General features: G+C 42.8%; 3 protein-coding genes across 4 annotated transcripts; all 3 read right to left on the bottom strand.

The window, feature by feature from the left end:
* Window positions 1-6,639: 6,639 nt before the first annotated feature.
* LOC117463962 (uncharacterized) lies at window positions 6,640-8,524 on the bottom strand. Of its 2 annotated transcripts, XM_034106486.1 has the most exons (6): window positions 8,465-8,524; window positions 8,086-8,331; window positions 7,645-7,992; window positions 7,417-7,536; window positions 7,279-7,322; window positions 6,640-7,169 (listed from the first exon to the last, which is right to left on the bottom strand). In XM_034106486.1, the coding sequence occupies exons 1-6, from the start codon at window positions 8,517-8,519 to the stop codon at window positions 7,050-7,052; spliced, it is 933 nt and encodes a 310-aa protein (XP_033962377.1). In that variant the 5' UTR covers window positions 8,520-8,524; the 3' UTR covers window positions 6,640-7,049. The 2 variants fall into 2 exon arrangements, with proteins under 2 accessions (XP_033962377.1, XP_033962376.1); XM_034106485.1 differs by having other exon boundaries at window positions 7,645-8,331.
* A 1,881-nt stretch (window positions 8,525-10,405) lies between these two features.
* On the bottom strand, window positions 10,406-12,242 carry LOC117463961 (uncharacterized). Its single transcript, XM_034106484.2, has 5 exons — window positions 12,183-12,242; window positions 11,350-12,054; window positions 11,112-11,231; window positions 10,987-11,030; window positions 10,406-10,846 (listed from the first exon to the last, which is right to left on the bottom strand). The coding sequence occupies exons 1-5, from the start codon at window positions 12,235-12,237 to the stop codon at window positions 10,727-10,729; spliced, it is 1,044 nt and encodes a 347-aa protein (XP_033962375.1). The 5' UTR covers window positions 12,238-12,242; the 3' UTR covers window positions 10,406-10,726.
* Window positions 12,243-17,875: 5,633 nt separating this feature from the next.
* Window positions 17,876-19,703, bottom strand: LOC117464095 (uncharacterized). Its single transcript, XM_034106637.2, has 5 exons — window positions 19,654-19,703; window positions 18,855-19,553; window positions 18,605-18,736; window positions 18,482-18,522; window positions 17,876-18,394 (listed from the first exon to the last, which is right to left on the bottom strand). The coding sequence occupies exons 1-5, from the start codon at window positions 19,691-19,693 to the stop codon at window positions 18,269-18,271; spliced, it is 1,038 nt and encodes a 345-aa protein (XP_033962528.1). The 5' UTR covers window positions 19,694-19,703; the 3' UTR covers window positions 17,876-18,268.
* Between the last annotated feature and the right edge of the window lie 508 nt (window positions 19,704-20,211).

A 20,211-nucleotide genomic window follows, 5' to 3' on the forward strand; every position in this document is an offset into this window, starting at 1 on the left:
AAAACTCAGGGATTCAGTGTGGCCGTTAGCGATGATTAGTTTAAGGGGCCGAGTACGGTGAGTGACTCGGCACAATAAACGTCCATCCAGAGCCTCTGCTACAAGAGGCCTCAACAGGGGAACAAAATTAAGTCCAAGTCTCTTGGCTAATCTCCAATCAATGAAACTCTCATCTGCTCCGGAGTCAATTAGAGCAGCATGCGACAAAGTCTGAGTAGGAGTAATTAGCTGAGCAGAGGTGAGAGTACGAGAGGGACTAAAAGAAACAGTTCGACTCACCAGGACCCTCCTACTTACTGATGAGCCTGGTCTTTTACTGGGCATCTGGCTACAAAGTGACCCCTCTGTGAGCAGTAAATGCACCTCCCCTCCCGTAGGCGGCGCTGGCGCTCCTCAGGAGTCAGCTTTGCTCTTCCCAACTGCATGGGTTCCTCCTGGGCAGTAGGCGGCGCTGGAGAGTCGGTCGTCTGGAAACGCTGCTTGGAGAAAAAAGGACTGGCCTGAGACTGCCCTCTCTGGCCTGGCGGAGAAAACACAGCTCTCGACTTCTCCCTTTCTCTCTCTACGAGGCGAGTGTCAATTCTTATTGCCATAGCAATGAAACTATCCAGGTCAGAGGGAAGCTCTAGAGGAGCCAACTGGTCCTTGATGAGGCCAGACAGTCCATGGCGAAAAGCGTCGAAGAGGGATGAATCATTCCAGCCGCTGTCTGCAGACAAAGTGCGGAACTCCACGGCGTAGTCGGAGACACGTCTCCCTCTCTGGTGTAAATCCATTAGAGCTCTCGCTGCTTCCCTGCCTGGAGTTGTGTGATCAAATACTTTGCTTAAAGTCTCTGTAAAACCTCTCAGGGAATTACAGACTGGGGAATCTCGAGCCCACTCCGCCGTAGCCCACGCCTCCGCTCTGCCGGTGAGGTGGGAAACGATGTAGGCTACCTTAGCCCGTTCAGACTGGAAGGAAGCGGCTTGCAGCTCGAAGTGCAACCCACACTGGACCAGGAACGCACGACAGTTATCCGAGTCTCCGGAAAAACGCTCTGGTCTGGAGAGGTGAGGAACCGAAGGCAGCGGTGTCGGCATGGTGGCAGGAACAGGACCGGGAGCTGTAGCCGGATCCGACGCTGGAAGCGGAGTAGCAGAGCGTTGTGGATTGAGATGTGCCACCAGCTGCTGGATCTGATCTGCCAGCTGGCAAACCTTGCTGCCGATGGATGACTGGAAACCCTCCTGCCGATCCGACAATTCTCGTACTCCCTGGCAGACAGCGGTAAGTTGTTCATCTTGTAGGTTAAGACGAGCCCCCTGGGATCGAATAGCAGACCGCAAATTCTCAGAGTCGGCTGAGTCCATGGTTCTGGCCAGTTCGTACTGTAACGACTGAATGAACACAAGTGGAGGACTCAATAGCACGACTCGGAGACAGAGGATTAGGATGCAAAAAGGTCTTTATATCCAAGGTTCGGTACACGGGAATCAGATACTAGAAAAACACTGCTGGAACGCTAGGAATAACAAAGACGAACTGGCACTGAAGGGACTGTGGATGCAGACTAAATAGACAGAGGGAGAGATGATAATGGGGCACAGGTGAGGCTAATTAGGGAAGGGAAGCAGGTGGAGTTCAATCAAGGGCAGGAAAGCTGAGACTGAAATGAGAGAAACACAATGAGAACAGGAACAATAACAAAAACATCAGCATGCTGGCTAAACCCTTACATTAACCCTAAGACCACCGCCATTCTTGTTCACCCTGGTCACTTCCCGCATCGACTACTGCAACTCCCTTCTCTTTGGTCTCCTTCTCAAATCCATCCACAGACTTCAACTGGTTCAGAACTCTGCCAACCACATCATCACCAGAACCCCCTCCATTAACCACATCACTCCTGTTCTTCAGCAACTTCACTGGCTCCCCGTCAAATCCTGTATAGTTTTTAAGATTCTGCTCTCCATAACCTCACTCCTCTGTACCTCTCCGACCTCCTGCACATCAACACACCCATCCACACACTCAGATCTTCTGCTTCCCTCAACCTCACTGCACCGAGCCTTCAGCCGCTCTTCACCCCGCCTCTGGAACTCCATCCCACCTGACATCTGCAACACTGACTCTCTCCCCATTTTCAAATCACGCCTCAAAACATATCTCTTCATACTCGCATATCCACCCTGATCATTATCCATCACATATCCTCTGTTTTTATTTATTTGGTTATTTCATTGATTTATATACTGCATTGTCATTGTCTTGTTTATGTTTATGCTGGTGTTATCTATTGTGTATCTTGTTTTTTATGTGTTTGTACGGCAACCTTGAGAGCCTTGAAAAGTGCCTATATAAAATAAATGAATTATTATTATGTTAAAATTCCCAACTTTACAGCAGAACACAACTTGTTTGGTAGAAAACACAATTCGGTCACTATAGTTCATATCCCTCTTATTGCCAACCGTACAGGGGTAAATTATCAAATAACTTAGCCATTTAAATCATATTAAGGCTCAGAGTTGCTGGTCTCCGTTCAGGAAGGATAATGCTGGGGACAGTTTTTGTTATAAAAAATAATTAATTTGAAACTTGAAGGACATGATTGTTCATCACTTTTTTTCTGCCATTAAACCATAACAGTTGAGATTCATCTCTTATCATCAAGGTGGGTGATTTCAACAACCACGTGCAACTAGGTGCCATCATACTGCATTTATCCCAATTGTCTTGTTTATCTTATCATCCATCCATCCATCCATCTTCTCCCGCTTATCCGTGGTCGGGTCGCGGGGGTAGCAGTTCCAGCAGAGAGCCCCAAACTTTCTTTTCCCTGGCGACATCAACCAGCTCTGACTGGGGGATCCCAAGGCGCTCCCAGGCCAGCGAAGAGATATAATCCCTCCACCTGGTCCTAGGTCTACCCCTTGGTCTCTTCCCAGCTGGACGTGCCTGGAACACCTCCCTAGGGAGGCGCCCAGGTGGCATCCTAACTAGGTGCCCGAACCACCTCAACTGGCTTCTTTCGACGCGAAGGAGGAGCGGCTCAACTCCGAGTCCCTCCCTGATGACCGAACTTCTCACCTTATCTCTAAGGGAGACACCAGCCACCCGGCGGAGGAAACCCATCTCGGCCGCTTGTATCCGCGATCTCGTTCTTTCGGTCATGACCCATCCTTCATGATCATAGGTGAGGGTAGGAACGAAAATGGCCCGGTAGACAGAGAGCTTTGCCTTCTGACTCAGCTCCCTTTTCGTCACAACGGTGCGGTAAAGCGACTGCAATACCGCTCCCGCTGCTCCGATTCTCCGGCCCATCTCACGCTCCATTGTTCCCTCACTCGAGAACAAGACCCCGAGATACTTGAACTCCTTCACTTGGGGTAAGGACTCATTCCCTACTTGGAGTGGACAGTCCATCGGTTTCCTGCTGAGAACCATGGCCTCAGATTTGGAGGTGCTGATCCTCATCCCAGCCGCTTCACACTCGGTTGCGAACCGATCCAGTGAGTGCTGAAGGTCGCAGACCGATGAAGCCATCAGAACCACATCATCTGCAAAAAGCAGTGGTGCAATCCTTACTCCACCGAACTGCAGACCCCCCCCCCCACGACTACGCCTCGAAATCGGATCCATGTATATTACAAACAGGATTGGTGACAAAGCGCAGCCCTGGCGGAGGCCAACCCTCACCGGAAATGGGTCCGACTTACTGCCGAGGACCCGGACACAGCTCTCGCTTTGGGAGTACAGAGATTGGATGGCCCTGAGTAGAGACCCCCTCACCCCATACTCCCGCAGCACCTCCCACAGTAACTCCCTGGGAACCCGGTCATACGCCTTCTCCAAGTCTACAAAACACATGTAGACCGGATAAGCGTACTCCCAGGCCCCCTCCAGGATCCTTGCGAGAGTAAAAAGCTGATCCGTCGTTCCACGACCAGGACGGAATCCGCATTGTTCCTCCTCAATCTGAGGTTCGACAATCGGCCTGACCCTCCTTTCAAGTACCTTGGAGTAAACTTTCCCGGGGAGGCTGAGTAGTGTGATGCCTCTGTAATTGGCACACACCCTCTGATCCCCCTTTTTGAAAAGGGGGACCACCACCCCGGTCTGCCACTCCTTCGGCACTGTTTCCGACTTCCACGCAACGTTGATGAGACGTGTCAACCATGACAGTCCCTCAACACCCAGAGCCTTCAGCATTTCCGGGCGGATCTCATCCACCCCCGGGGCTTTGCCACTGTGGAGTTGTTTAACGACCTCAGTGACCTCCCACCGGGAGATTGGTGTTGATCCCCCGTCATACTCCAGCTCTGCCTCTAACATAGAGGGCGGAGTTGTCGGGTTCAGGAGTTCCTCAAAGTGTTCCTTCCAACGCCCCAACACTCCATCAGTTGAGGTCAACAACGTCCCATCCTTACTGTACACAGCTTGGATGGTTCCCTGCTTCCCCCTCCTGAGGTGTCGGACAGTTTTCCAGAACAACTTTGGTGCCGCCCGAAAGTCCTTCTCCATGTCTTCTCCAAACTTCTCCCACACCCGCTGCTTTGCCTCGGCCACGGATGAGGCTGCTGCCCTTCGGGCCTGTCGGTACCTTGCAACTGCCTCGGGAGTCCCCCGGGATAACAAATCCCTGAAGGCCTCCTTCTTCAGTCGGACGGCTTCCCTGACCACCGGTGTCCACCAGGAGGTTCGAGGGTTACCGCCCCTTGAGGCACCTAGGACCTTGAGACCACAGCTCCCCACCGCGGCTTCGGCAATAGAGGCTTTGAACACCGACCACTCTGGTTCAATGTCCCCAACCTCCACAGGAATGCCCGAAAAGCTCCGCCGGAGGTGTGAGTTGAAGGCCTCCTGAACTTGGGCCTCCTCCAGACGTTCCCAGTTCACCCGAACTACACGTTTGGGCTTACCAGGTCTATCCAGAGGCTTCCCCCGCCACTCGACCCAACTCACCACCAGATGGTGATCAGTTGACAACTCCGCCCCTCTCTTTACCCGAGTGTCCAAAACATACGGCCTCAGGTCCGATGATACGATAACGAAATCGATCATGGACCTTCTGCCTAGGGTGCTCTGGTACCACGTACACTTATGAGCATCCTTATGTTCGAACATGGTGTTTGTTATGGCCAATCCATGACTAGCACAGAAGTCCAGTAACAAACCACCACTCCGGTTCAGATCAGGGGGGCCGTTCCTCCCAATCACGCCCCTCCAAGTGTCTCCATCATTGCCCACATGTGCGTTGAAGTCTCCCAGCAAGACTAAGGAGTCCCCTTCAGGAGCCCCACACAGGACTCTTTCCAGGGTCTCCAAGAAGGCAGAATACTCTGAACTGCTGTTGGGTGCATAAGCACACACAACAGTCAGAGTTTTCCCCCCCATAACCCACAGGCGTAGGGAGGCGACCCTCTCGTCCACTGGGGTAAACTCCAACAACGAAGCACCTAACCGGGGACTTGTGAGTATCCCCACACCCGCCCGGCGCCTCACACCTTGAGCAACTCCGGAGAAGAATAGAGTCCACCCCCTATCCAGAAGTAAGGTTCCAGAGCCGACACTGTGCGTAGAGGTGAGCCCAACCAGATCCAACTGGTACCGCTCCACCTCCCGCACAAGCTCCGGCTCCTTCCCCCCCAGAGAGGTGACGTTCCACGTCCCCAAAGCCAGCTTCTGCCGCCCGGGTCTGGTCCGTCGAGACCCTCCACTTTCACTGCCACCCTTCTGGCAGCGCACCCGACCCCATCGATGTTTCCCGTAGGTGGTGGGCCCGCGGGACGGAGAAGCGGAGGTGTTGCCCACGTTGCCTTTTCGGGCTGGGCCCGGCCGGGCTCCGTGGCAAGCCCGGCCACCAGACGCTCGCTGACGAGTCCTCCTTCTGGGCCTGGCTCCAGAAGGGGACCCCGGGCTTCCTCCGGGCCGGGTATCCTCAATTCTTGTTGTTTCTTTCATGAGGTCTTTTGAACCAATCTTAGTCTGGCCCCTTGCCTGAGACCAATTTGCCATGGGAGACCCTACCAGGAACACAAGGTTCCAGACAACACAGCCCCCAGGTTCATCAGGGCACACAAACCTCTCTACCACGGTAAGGTGCTGGTTCTTTATCTTATCATAAACAACATAAATTCAACATGCAAAAATAATACAATTGTAAAAACCCAAACAATGAGGATAAAGAAATATATCATCTAAGGCCTAAAACCATTTTTTTTACTTTTACAATATCAATGAATCTGAACTGCTAAACATAGGCCACTAGTTAAGTCATACAAAAGCATGGATTATTTTTGTACTAAATTAAACCAATCAGCTGATTTCCTGTTCCAAGAGTTTTCCCACCTGTTTTGATTGACCTTATTAGTTTCACCTGTCCCCCATTAACCCTGCAGCAACCGGACTTTCTCTCCAAGTGTCCCTGATCCCCGCGTTTGATTAGATTGTATTTAAGTCCTTTTCTTTAGTTCATGCTTCGTCGGTCAATCTGCTGCATAACCAAACTATTTAGTCTTAATGCCATACTCTATCTTAAATGTCCATAGGAGTATAGATCAGTAAAGGAAAATCTGATCTCCACACTTTTGTGAAAAACACACCTTTTTTTATTTTGTCATAGTATTGAACAAGCTAAAAATGTATAAAAAGAGATCTGAAGATTGTCAAAAACAGAGATATCGCCATATGAAGAAGTGAACACATATGCATATAACATACTGTCTCAAGATTAAAGAGTCCATTTAATAAATTAGCCCTTTTTGATCATGATATGACATACAATGGACAGAAAAAAGCATATAAAGCACAACATTTTAGTTTTCTACAAAATATGACTACATGAAACTAAAAGATGATTTAAAAAAGATATGTTATGACAAGTTATTTTGGCTAAGGTTAAGGAAACTTAAAAAAAGTCTAACATCATCTACAAATTTGTACCAAATTTGAACTAAATTAGGAATGGCTGCAATTTTGTAGCACAGACCGCAAGGAAAATACTTTTATCTCTTAATCTACTTCTGAATCTTATTTTAAATCAACACAAGTAATGTGTAGCAGGTCTACAGCTGAACACCAGAGTACACACATTCATTGTTGTTGATGTTCCTCTGTCGTCTTGATCTGCTGGGCACATTGACACTTAAAGCAGCATAATGGAGGCAGTTTGCATCGCGGTACCCCTGGTGACAAAATAATAAATATAAATATAAAGATAGAAGATATAAAGATATTGAATAGAATTAAAAGTTGAATCGATAAAAAAATTGAATTTATTGAGATAAATTTCACCTCTGCATTTGCAGTAGAGGGAGTTGATAATCTTACTTCGGACACTGGAAAGACATTTGAAAGACAGAATTTATATTCCTCCAAAGGTTTCATTGGATGCAAACAAGCTTTCAGACACAAACAATAAGTACAAGTTACCTGTTGATTGACAGTTGTTTCTCTTTTTCATCTTGTGCACTAAGAAAGCCAGTAAAACGACCAGAATGGAGTTGAACGCTAAAGCTCCACTTAAGAAATACACAAGAGAGTCGACCTCATCTGTAGAGAGTAAACACCAAAAACAGAGGGTTATCTTTGTGTTTAAAGTGTGTGATTGGGAATTAGACATACATTACTTTTCATTAAATCATTTAGAGATTTGCTTACCCTCAAAGTCCAGCTTGGTCCCGTTTCCAAACAGTATGTGTCCACATGAGGCAACAGCACAGTAGTAGGTCCCAGCATGAGAAGGATTCAGGCTCTCCATTGGCAGGTTGTATTCACAGGTGTGTGTATGTGTGTTGGGTTTCCTCTCACACTGACTGCCTCCACGGATGTAAAGGAGTCCTGGAGAGTCCTCAGAGTTTTTGAACCAGTAAACACTGTGTTCTCCATCACAGCTGCCAGTGTGTACTGTACAGTTCAGAGTCACAGAGTCTCCTGACTGGATGATCTCAGAGGCCCCCGAAGGTGGGGGGTTCAAACCTGAACCTTTGACACTGATTGTAATGCCTTCTGAAAAATTCAACACATATTGAACGGCAGATGCACAGTAGTAAGTAGCTGAGTCTGAAATGTGCAAATTTAAAATTGTCAAGTGATTTGTACTTTTTCCGTGAGCAAGTGTGAAGCGTGACTTGTTGAATTCATGATAAAAAGTGGGTTTTGCGTAATACTTATAGGCGTTAGAAATGATCCTCGGTTTCTGTCCCAAAGTTAGTTTGAACCAGTAAAGCCAATTTGTATCATCATCTTCAATGTAGCATGGCAAAGTCACATTTCCTCCAGCATTAGCAGATATAAAACGTTTCTCTTGTTGAACACTTGAAGATATTTTCCGATTAGTCGTCAGAGCTGAAATTAGAGTGAAAGACATACTTTAATAATTACAATAGATTATTTCAGCACATTGTTTAAATAGAAAAATATTAAAAGCATTTAAATGAAAAGTAGCTAAAAAGGTGAGCGGCATAAAAATACAACTCACCGATCTTTCCCAAGAACAAACACATCAGATATAAGACCAACTTTGGAGACGTCATCTTGTTCGAATTCTTGAGTTCAGTGAAAATGATCTCGATACTCTCTCCACTCTTAAGACAGAAGACAGCGTTTGATTGGCCAGCCTGAAGTGACTTTGTACCTCCTACTTAAAAAACTTGATCACATGTTCACTGCCATTTATAGTATCAAGGTTAGTTATTGAGAAGATTCATTTGGTGAAAGGTACATGAAGGACGCAATGGCTCTTTATCTTGTGCTATATTTAAAAGTAGGGAGAATAAACTGTAATAAAATGTTTATGCATATGTCAGTGTAAAGTTTCAAAAATTATTCTCATATACTGTCCCTGTATCTACATGGGTCAAAAGTTTGTGGAACATATGCCTTGGCTAGTCAATAAAACAATGTTGTAATAATCTAATGTAAATCATTCCGGGTTTAGTGAAGTTGTTCAAAAAAGAAAAAACATTTCTACAATAGGCCTATTACTAAAGGCCAAGGTCTTAAGGATCATTTTGCTGTGAAAAAGTAAGAATTGATTTTACATCCGAGATTAAAGGATTCAAACACTTTTAAATACCTTTATTCAGCAATATAAAAAAGTAAAAAAAAGAACTAAACAAATATTTGTAGTTTAAGTATTGTTAAAGCTGACCTGATACATATTCTTCTTATGTAATGTTACTGCAAGTGGTTTTTGGATTAAGGAGCATCTACTGTATATAAGATTGCCAACACATTTACATCCTGCTAAAAACCACAAAAGCTGCTGCACTAAGATAGATACTACAAAAAAAGGTCTGAGAGTAGTGTCTTTTGAACCAGAGCAACCGACTGTGACGTCCCTTTGAAGCAGAAAAAGTGTCTCTGCTTTACTTTTACCTGTCTGCACTAAAAGACCCCATTAAATCAAGAGAATAGATGAATCATGTGAGCAGGCCTCTCATTTACTCATACATTATACAAGCTTTATTAAAGGTCACCTATTATGCAAAATGCACTTTTGTATGTCTTTTATACATAAATATGTGTCCCCGGTGTGTAAGGAGACTCACAAAGTGTCAGAAAATACAATCCTCTCTCTTTTCCTCCTTACTCACATCTCTAAAAACAGGGGTACAACAGAGCTGATCCAGATTTGCTGCGGACTTGACCTCATATCGGAAATGCGTAACGTGTTCTGGAAGTAATATGGTCTGTGTATACATTAGCAAGCATCGCTAACACTCAGAGCTAACGCTGTCCTGATGTCCTTGTGGTAAACCCGTGAGAGAGATAAAGTTTGAGCTCCATACTGTTTCAGCAATAATACTTGATGTGGTTTGGAACAAAATATGGCGTTTAATCACCACAGTGTTTGGCTGAGTTTCTGCTGGTAGACAGCATTCTTTTCACAGAGCTCACCGCTTGCATGCGGACGCTCCAAAGGGGCGTGGCCAGCAGCAGCTCCAAAGGGGCGTGGCCAGCAGCTTGGTTACATTTAAAGGGCGAGACCCAGAATCAGCACTTTTGCAACAGGGCTGAAATAGAGGCATGGCAATAATGTGTGATCTGTTTGTTATTTTGAGCAAAAGACTTCAGAGACATGTGTGTATAGATTTGGCCCTATAATATATTGTTCAAATAAAGTATAATATGGGACCTTTAAGATTGATTTTGTGAGTGAGTACAAATGGAAACTATATGTTTACATATGACATTAAACCTCTGAAATCTTTTAAATGTGAAGCTGTTTGCTGTTACCCAGTATAATTGCATTGCACATACTTTTTGTATTGTATGTCATAGCCAAGCAGCAACTACCGGTTCAGAAGAAGTATGCTAATGCAGAAGTGAAAAGAAAAACTGCAGTTCACCGAATGGCCACTTGAGGTAAGCTTAAATAGCAAATAAAGAAAAAAGCTGTTGGATTGGACAAGTAAACACATACTACATTGCTCCAAATATTGATTTGTATTGATCATAAATGAAATAACTTCCAAATACAAAAATACATGTTGGATCTGGTTAAAATACAAGGAGGATATCAAAAATAATCAAATGATGTTAAACCTAAAAGCATATAAGTGACTTTTACATCATCAATACATCTTAGCTTCTAAAGATAGGCTTCTGGTTACTATCCTTAAAATAAACATTAGCAAAGAACAGAATGATCTCTTTTTTTTGGGCTGCAGACCACAGAGAAGGAATAAAAAAGGAAAAAATTGTCTGACTCAAAAGTACAAATGTACTACTTCCTGTTCTACTGCTTTACGCTGTAATACACACATTCACTCCAGGTCGGCTCCCTCTGTCTTCCTGATCTGTTTGTCAGGTTGACACCCAAAGCACCATAGTAGATCTTCTCTGCTCGCTGGTAACCCTGGTAACACAATATATATATACCAGTTGATTCTTATTTTTATCTTGACAATAATAATTTCCAGCAAACAATTTATTGTACAACAAAAGGTTCTGAATGTTAATTTAGCATTTTATTTCCAGTGAACTTGATTTACTCACCTCTGAATCTGTTGTGGACGGAGTTGGAAATCTTGTTGAAGACTCTGCAAAACAGAAATATAAGTTTTAATTCTAAAGCCATATTCTGCAACATCAAATTAAACAAGAACAACATTACCAGTTACCTGTTGACTGGCAGCTGTTCATTTTCTTCATCTTGTTTATTATGAAAGCCAGTAGAACAACCAGGATGGCGTTAATTGCCCAAAATCCACTCAAGAAATACACAAGAGAGTCGACCTCACCTGTAGAGAGTAAACACCACAAACAGAACGTTCAGCTTTTGTCTTTGTTTGTATGTTAACTTTGATTTGGAATTAGCCATCACTTAATCTTCATTAAATAATCTAGTAAATAGTTTACCTTCAAAGTCGAGCTTGGTCCCGTCTCCAAACAGTATGTGTCCACATGAGGCGACAGCACAGTAGTAGGTCCCAGCATGAGAAGGATGCAGGTTCTCCATTGGCAGGTTGTACACACAGGTGTGTGTCTGTGTGTTGGGTTTCCTCTCACACTGATCATTCCTGCCTCCACGGGTGTAAATGAGTCCTGGAGAGTCCTCAGAGTTTTTGAACCAGTAAACACTGTGTTCTCCATCACAGCTGCCAGTGTGTACTGTACAGTTCAGAGTCACAGAGTCTCCTGGCTGGATGATCTCAGATGCTGACTGATGGACTGAAGGTGGGATGTTTAAACCTGAACCCTTAACATCGATAAAAGAGCCTTCCGCAAAATCGAAGACAAATTTGGAGAAAATTGCGCAGTAGTAGGTAGCTGAGTCGGAAATGTGCACATTTGAAATTGTCAGGCGATTTGTACCATTTCCTCTATCCAGTGTGAAGTGTGACTTGTTGTTGAATTCATCATAAAAAGTGGGTCTTGCATCATACAGATAGACGGAAGAGATGAGCCTCAGTTTCTGTCCCAGAGTTTGTTTGTACCAGTAAATCCAACTTGTATCACCAGCTTTATAGAAGCATGGCAAAGTCACATTTTCTCCAACCTTAGCTGATATAAAACGTTTATCTTGACGAACACGTGAAGATAGTTTCAGATCAGTCGTCTGAGCTGAAATAAATACACAATTAATAAGATTGGATGAATTCAGCAAGTACTGTAGTTTACATGAAAACATATTGAAAGCATTTCAATGAAAAGTTGCTGAAAAGAAAAAGCTGCATTAAAATACAACTCACCGATTTTTTCCAAGAACAAACACGTCAGATATAAGACCAACTTTGGAGACGTCATCTTGTGCGAATTCTTGAGTTGAGTGAAAATGATCTTGATACTCTCTCCACTCTTAAGACAGAAGACAGCGTTTGATTGGCCAGCCTGAAGTGACATTGTACCTCCTACTTAAAAAAAACTTGATCACATGTTCACTGCCATCTATAGTATCAAGTTTAGTTCTTTAGAAGATTCACTCGGTGAAAGGTGTGACGGAAACTTCTGAAGTAATGAAGACGAAACTCATAGAGACATGGGGAGAGCTGGAACTTTAATGGCAAACACTGATGGTTTATTATGGAATTACGGCCATGTGACAAGACATGTGCTGCCGCCATGAGGTGACACTGCGGTTGCCAAATCAATTCTGAAGATCTCTTCTGCAGATCGAGGTTTTAACTAGTTCAGAGTGTAATAATCAACATTCCTCATCAGCGAGACCAAACAAATATGGACCCTGAATCCAACTAAAGCTCTCGTCCATAGAAAAGAACGCGCCAGGGAACCTACGTTCCAGAAAAGAAGGGCCTCTAGATGTCCCTGGACAATAAACTATCTAATGGGTGCTTTGTTGTTGCAGTTTATGACCAAGCTGCCCTCCATAAGAGAGATAGCAGCAATACCCAAGGCCGTAGACCTATGCCATGGGAAAAGAGACAGTGAAAGGAGAAAACGATGAACTGTGTCAAAGGTTAAATACCTAAGCAAATTATTCCCCAACAAAAGGTATATTAAGAACACAATAGCCGCTTTCACAAGTACTTAGTGCCTCGGCACTAAGTAGCCCCGGCACTTAGTAGCCCAGGGCACTGAGTACCAATCGCGTTCACACCGGAGTACTTTTCCCTGAGGGAAGATTACGCAAATGAGCCGCTGACGTCACTGCATCTTCTTCTGCTTTGGGTTTACTGGCAGGCCGCAAACAACCCAGCAGCTTCTACTGAAGCCTTCCGAGTAAATCGTCAGAATGCCGCTGTTTTTGTGTGTGTTGCCAGTCGTTATTCTCTCTCAGTTGATGCGCAGGGCTAATGGTCAATGGCGGCTTCAAAAAACTTTTCAGAGTTTTACAGGGCGTGGTTTGCAATTCGCCCAGCCAATACAAATTGGTACTTTTTTGGTACCACCTCTCTAGCAGATACTAAACATAGGGGTAACAGTTCCCGGCACTAAGTACTCTTTTTGGTGTGAACGTGACATACGGGGTACTAACGGAACTAAACGGGAAAAGTACAGGGAAAAGTACTCCGGTGCCTATAGGCTCTTTTTTGGTATCATATTTGAAATTGGGGAGGATAAACTACGGATACATACAGCTTTCACCATCAATGATGTAAAGTGAAGTCTAATTATGTTCAACATAGGGCAAGGAACTGACGTTATGTTATGTCAGGCTGATATACTTTGACATGCATCATAATATTTTTTAACAAATCCTTCTGTTCTGTTGATAATTTTGCTGAAAACGTAAATACTTGTATAACCTGCCTACCAGCTTAGACATATTTTTCTTTATTTCTACTACTACCTTGATTACTACTACCACCTCGACTACTACTACTTTGACTACTACTACTATTGTTGGTTTCTGATGTTTCAAAATGCCATTTGCAATTTTCCATCTATTGTTTTGTTGTACTAATCTAAATGGTATTTCAACTACGTTTTAATGTGACAAAATGTGACTTTATAAGAACCATTTTTAGTGTTTTTGAGTTACATTACATGTCACTTGTTAGACGCTTTTATCCAAAGCGACTTACATACTCAATACTGTGGGCAATCCCCAGAGGAGCAATTTGGGGTGAAGTGTCTTGCCCAGGGACACAATGACATGCTGACTGCAGTGGGGTTTGAACCTGTGACCTCCTGATCCGAATACCAACTCACAACCCACTGCACCACACGCCTCCCTGTTGTTGCATAAAATAAAATAAAAAGGTCAATGTCATGGTGGTGCTGTAGCAAAGATCACTTTATTACCAGAGTCAGTAGGATTCATCGTGTGGGCATGATGGGTGCATGCACTACATCTAATTTCAAACTGTCCAATAGTTGTTGAGATAGATCAAAGTGTTGGACCATTTGACCAATCGACATGGACATATCTAGAGCCATGTCATTAGCATGGCTAAAACTGATATTTTTAGCTTGCAGTGTAACGTTGCTTATGACATCGTTCAGCAAAGTGCTACTCCGTAAAGCTGCCTTCAAAGGTTGTTGGCAATAGAGTTACAGTGCTAAAGGATACAGACAAAAACTATTTCACGATTGACTGCATATACATAAATGTTCAAAGTTGTTGTTTGTATATTGCTTCTGTACTTACGATTGTATCAAACCCCAAAGGCTTTTGAGACAGATGAATTGAAGTACTACTAAAACAGTCTGCCCTTAAGAGTCATACTCATCGGCTGCTGTGCATGAGAACACTGCAGAGACTTCCTGTTTCAAACCACTAACGCAAAAAGGAGCTGAGGGTCCTAGTGAAGTACGTGACCAGAGTAGATTGAGTGATAATTTCTGAGTGTCAACTACACAGAGGCTCAAAGAAACACCTTACAGATCTTTTTTAACAAACAAATCTAAACAAACAATGTGCTGCTACTGCCTCGTGACATCAACTCACCCCTCAGTGTGCTCATTGTACTAGTGTCAAGGCTTAAATGATGCCTTGAACATTTGATATAACTTGGGTGTCCCCTTGTCAGTACAGGGTGTTAAACAGATTGGCGTGGTAATTTTTTGTTATCATGTACACACTCTTAATGATAAAGTTGAACCTCGCCATTGAGAGCACTTGTTTTATTAGTTTATTGCAAGGCTAGACTTTACATCAAATATATTAAGGTTTAATTTGACAAATAAAGACATTTAATAGCTTGATAGACACTTTAAAGTGCAAATGAAATATCATTAGCTTTACTGCCTTACACCGGAGTACACGCATTCACTTTGTGCGGTGTCCCTCTGTCTTGTGGATCTGTTGACCTTCAAAGCTGCGTAATGGAGGTTGTCTGGATCTTGATAATCCTGGTGATAAAATGTTATATTACATTTTCCAAAAAGTCAAAACAGTTCAAATTGGAGGAAGAACTTAGACCCAAAGTCCAGGTTATGGGTTGATAAGTTCCAGTAATGGAAAAGGCCAAACAGCTACTGAAAGCAGTATGTTTTTCATTTTTATTTGCAAAGATGTTGCTATTTTCAGCCAATATAAGTTACCTTGTTGCTGAAATATGCATTGTTGTAGTAGTGCAATACTTGACAATACTCTCCAGAACATTTGGGGTTAAAGCAGCTGAACATCCTGAATCTGTAAAAAGACATATGGTGGAAAATAAACCACCACACATAGCTAAAGCCAATTCATATTGTAACATCAAGACCACTTAAATGTTTCCAGCATCCATAGTAAGTGGGATGCACTATCAGAACATGTAGATAGCTTGAATTCATTTGGTAGACTTTATTCTTCAAATGAAATGTAACTGGTCGTCCCTCCACTAGTTATAAGGCTACATACAGTACACTCTATCAAATGAACAAAATGACAGGTGGCCCACCTGTACATTGGCAGCTGTTGCTGTTGTTCATCTTATATGCTGCATACACCAGAAAAACCACCAGGATGGTTGAGAATACCAAGGCTCCGATCAAGAAATCTTCCCAGGCAAAAGTGTATAGTTCATCTGTAGTTTAAGCAACACATTCTCACTCCCAACTCGGCCTATGTTGACGTTATGTCAGGGTTCCTGTCGTCACTTTCCAACGCAAGGGGGGGGGGCTTTTTCTTACTCAATATCAAGCCACACTTATTGTGTGACAACAGGTGGCTTAAACAATTGTTATAAGAGTAAGCAATATCAATTGTTTATCCCAAAAGGATGATGGTGACAGTAACTTATACTCAGTGTACTGTAATACCGGGCTGATTTTTAAAAGACAATTGGACAGTTGTCAAGAGTATTGGTGTACTTTATCAAACTAATTTATTAGTTTGATTTCTAAAACAATCCTCTGATCTTCTGAAAAAGGGTCTGGGCTTTAGTGCGGATGCTGTGCATGAACACACTGCAGAGACTTCCTGTTCGAAACCACAAAGACGAAGCAAGCATAGGGTCCTAGAGAAATGCACGACCAGGGTATACTGAGAGCTCGTGTTTGATTGGTGACCACACACGGCTAAAAAAAGATTGTTGCCCGTCTTGGTATGTGCAGTGAAATCGGCGCATTTACAGTAAACAACCCGGGAAGTATACTGGCATCATGAATACGCTTAGCGTGGGCACACATGCAGCGTGTCTTTTATAAATCACATGTTGTCATGTGGTCACTCCGCTGTTCGCTCCCACACCTTGAAGGAGCAGTAACAATTGTGTCCAATTGACTTTGACATAGTGTTACTGAGAGTTTTATGAGCGTCTGATTTACAAAGTAACCACATTCCAAACACCAAAGGGGAATATTTCACAGTGGCGTTTTTACATTTAGCATTAACTTAGCTAAATATCCATTTGACAGGTGTGCAGATCTTCTTTCTGTTTCTCACTCGCTCCAGACATGTTATGTTGGTTGTGTATGAGAGTGGAAATATCTCACCTCAGTCACTTCAAAGGGACCGGGCTTAACCGTAGCTGAAGAAACGGTTTTAATTGGTCGTTTGCAAGGTACATCTTTACATCAGTTTGATTGGCTAACTAAACATAGCCAGAGATGACGCTTGATGATCACATGGTCAGTTTCCCCTACAGTGTTAATGTAGTCTGTGAGAACGATTTTTCATGAAGATCTAAACTCATTTGAAAACATTTGGCGTGTTTCCCGAGATATCTTTGGAAATTGGACACAAAATGAATTTGTTATATTTAGGAAGAGTGTAATCTTAATAGATAAGTAGACTATCTTAAGATGACAATGTGCAAAATGGATGTGGTTTGAGGTTGTGAAGAGGAGGGACTCAGATCAGACAGCATCCTCTTGACTTTCCATTACTGTTTGATGCATCTAGCATGTTAGTTCTTGACCGTTCTCTCTAGTCTTAGACGTGTTTTCATCAGATAAAACCAGTACAATTCCAAAAGACACGTTTTAGCCAAAAAAAACATCTTATTTATTTTTTCCAGACAGTTGTTATATCATTGGTAAAGATAAAGACACAATATGCTTTAATTGAAACGTGGAAAATGCTAGTTAGGTCATTTGAACCAATAACACTGTAAATATATCATTTACTCAAGTATTCTTATTTTCATTTATGATGCTCTTTATTTATTGTTTGCAATTTCACATACTGTTCATTGTATCCAGACTGACACTATCATATATCCTGCATATAATGTATTACATAATATCCTCTTTGTATTTGGAGCCATATTGCCCAGCCAAATGGGAAAAAGCAAATGTTGTTATTTAGTATTTGTATCTGAGAATACCGATGTTTTTGTATCTCTATCAACGACAAGAGTTCTGGAAATTACATTTTTGACACATTTCCTAGAAAAGCCTGTCTTGGGGTCAAACTTGGGCAGATGAGTTTTGGGGAAATGAAACTATGAAACTTAGCTGTGACCGATGACTAAAACTAAGTTTAATAGAATGACTTGAAAGCTTCAATCAAACCAGACTTCACATGAGCTAAGACATATATCTGGACCTTTGGAGTTATAGGTATGTGAACATTCTTTAACATACAATCTTTGACAAGTCATTGTTGCACAAAGGCCAGTCTTCCTGTGCGCATGCGCTGCTAGATCTGTTGTTTCCACTGATGGAAACTTCTACTCTGTTGTTCACACCACCTTTACCGTAGGAGTGAAAAATAAACGAAGAGGGGCGGCTTTAGATTGAAAGGTGCAACCAATGCTTCTGTTTCTGGCAAAGGAAGATAGACTAACGTTTTTTTTTATGAGCTTGCTTTGTATAAAGGGATTTATAGTCTTGGCAAATGGCATCTTAGAACATATTTCACACGTTCAACATTATTTAATTCTGAACATAGTCAAGTGTAGTTCTCTTGTGATAGATTGACAGGAAGAATAGATGGTTTTGTCGTTTAAACTTTCCTGCTTTTTACTCTAGAGTAGACACAAACACTTTCCACGTTGTCTTCATGGTGAGGTCGTTCTCTGGTTCGGTTCAGACTCAGAGCAGCATAATGGAGAATGTCTGCATCTTGGCTCTGTTAGTGACAACAAATACAAATTATGTGTGAAATATAGTCCTAGAAGAAAGTAGATGTGTGGCGTCAGTTTTAATGTTCACCTACCAAAGTATCAGAAGCTGAACACGCCTGATGAGAAACAGTTTCTGAAAATCAAAAATACACAACTGATCAAGCTAGGTCAAATCAGCTAACAATGTTTAAGAGCTTTTATTCTGAAAGTCCTACCTTTGCAGACGGTGCAAGACTTTTTTTTCAGCTTGTACATAAAGTAAGCCAAGGCGAGGATCACAATAATGGAAACAGCCAATGCCAAACTGAGGCAATACACCAGCAGAAATCGTTGATTGGTTGAATCTCCTAACACATTTTGTGAAGAAAACATGTCATATGCCTTTTTTTGTAGATCTATTTTGGTATAGAATATAAAATGGCAATATTCTTTGCAAAATATGCAATATAAGTTTAAATCACTTACTTAAAATCTCCACTCTGGTTCCATTTCCAAACACGATCTCCCCACAGGAGGCCAGCGCACAGTAATACATCCCTGCATCCGGAGAGCTGACAGACTTTAAAGCCAGTTTTAAAGTGCAATTTCTCATGCCATACCCTCCTTTAAGGATATGTTCACACTGTCCGGCACTGGGATACACGATTGCAGGCTGAGCCGCACCATGTTTGAACCAGTAGAGGCTCTGCTCCCCTTCACATACTGTAGCATACACTGAACAGCTCAAAATCACAGAGTCTCCCGCCCAAAGTGGCTCCAACGCCGGCTGATGGACGACCGCGTTGATGTTGGACTTCGATGCTTTGACATGAAGGAATGCTCCTTTTCCGAATTCAATTGTGTTGAATACTAAAACCCCACAGTAATAACTTGCTGAATCCAACAGGCGAAGATCTTTGATTGTGAGATCGTTGATGCCTCCATTATGATTTACAAAGACGCCAAACCTTTCTTTATACCCGGGGGAGATGGTAGCATCTGAGTTCCGCATTCGAGTTGATATGATGACAGGTTTGCCTCCCAAGATTTGCTGGTACCAGGAATGGAAAGTTACAGATTCGTCCTCGCAATTACATTTCAAAGTCACTTTCTCCCCAACGTTAGCTGTTATGATCCCACTATCCTGAGTCATACTTGAGTTTTTTCCTACAGCTGGCACCTGACCTGCATAAGAGAAATGCATAAAAGTATTATTAATCTGTCTTTTCAATCCAAATTAAATTCATGCACACGGAAAAAGTCAAAAAGGTTGTAAAAGACTCACAGATTTCACCAAGAAGCACAAGACAAATCCAAAGTAGCATCTTCCCTGAAGCTCTGCAGTTTCTGTCCTGTGTGTTGACGGACGCTCTCTTTACTCTTATAGGAGACGAAGGCTGTTTGTGATTGGCTGAACTCACTGGTTTGTTCTTTTGCAAAACGTTCCGATCAGGTGGCTATAGGTGTGCGAATCCTTGTTGCAGGACAGTAAATGTGACAACACCAACCTCCACACATACATTTGAAAATAAATTATATGCATTAATTTCTTTTCAAATGTATGTGTGGAGGTTGGTGTTGTGTTCTTTTCACAACATGCACTGTGTTTTGAGGTTATTTGGAGCAATATGCTGTAATTTTCAGCCATGTCATTCTATTTGTTCAATTTAGATATGCTTTTACGCTTTGTATGATTTCTTTCAAGATTAGATTTAGGGGATGTGTGTTGTTAAGGAAGTTGAAAGGCAGTGTGTGGGAGGTGATTCAACCCATTTTAGTGCTACTTTAAAGTTAATGTTGAATGCTTGCAGTTAATGGCTGTGGTTATAGGTTGATATTTTTA

The sequence above is a fragment of the Pseudochaenichthys georgianus genome, chromosome 18, assembly GCF_902827115.2.
Source record: "Pseudochaenichthys georgianus chromosome 18, fPseGeo1.2, whole genome shotgun sequence".
In the NCBI taxonomy this organism is placed as follows: domain Eukaryota; kingdom Metazoa; phylum Chordata; class Actinopteri; order Perciformes; family Channichthyidae; genus Pseudochaenichthys; species Pseudochaenichthys georgianus.

Bases quoted from the DNA above. Each gene is read 5' to 3' on its own strand.
- LOC117463962 (XM_034106485.1), bottom strand. From the start codon at position 8,519: ATGACGTCTCCAAAGTTGGTCTTATATCTGATGTGTTTGTTCTTGGGA. The intron at 7,537-7,644 runs GTAAGCAAATCT...TACTCTCTACAG, and splicing joins GACCAAGCTGGACTTTGAGG to ATGAGGTCGACTCTCTTGTG. The intron at 7,170-7,278 runs GTGAAATTTATC...TTTTGTCACCAG, and splicing joins CCTCTACTGCAAATGCAGAG to GGGTACCGCGATGCAAACTG.
- LOC117463961 (XM_034106484.2), bottom strand. From the start codon at position 12,237: ATGACGTCTCCAAAGTTGGTCTTATATCTGACGTGTTTGTTCTTGGAA. The intron at 11,232-11,349 runs GTAAACTATTTA...TACTCTCTACAG, and splicing joins GACCAAGCTCGACTTTGAAG to GTGAGGTCGACTCTCTTGTG. The intron at 11,031-11,111 runs GTAACTGGTAAT...TCTGTTTTGCAG, and splicing joins GAACAGCTGCCAGTCAACAG to AGTCTTCAACAAGATTTCCA.
- LOC117464095 (XM_034106637.2), bottom strand. From the start codon at position 19,693: ATGCTACTTTGGATTTGTCTTGTGCTTCTTGGTGAAATCT. The intron at 18,737-18,854 runs GTAAGTGATTTA...AAAATGTGTTAG, and splicing joins AACCAGAGTGGAGATTTTAA to GAGATTCAACCAATCAACGA. The intron at 18,395-18,481 runs GTAGGTGAACAT...TGTCACTAACAG, and splicing joins GTTCAGCTTCTGATACTTTG to AGCCAAGATGCAGACATTCT.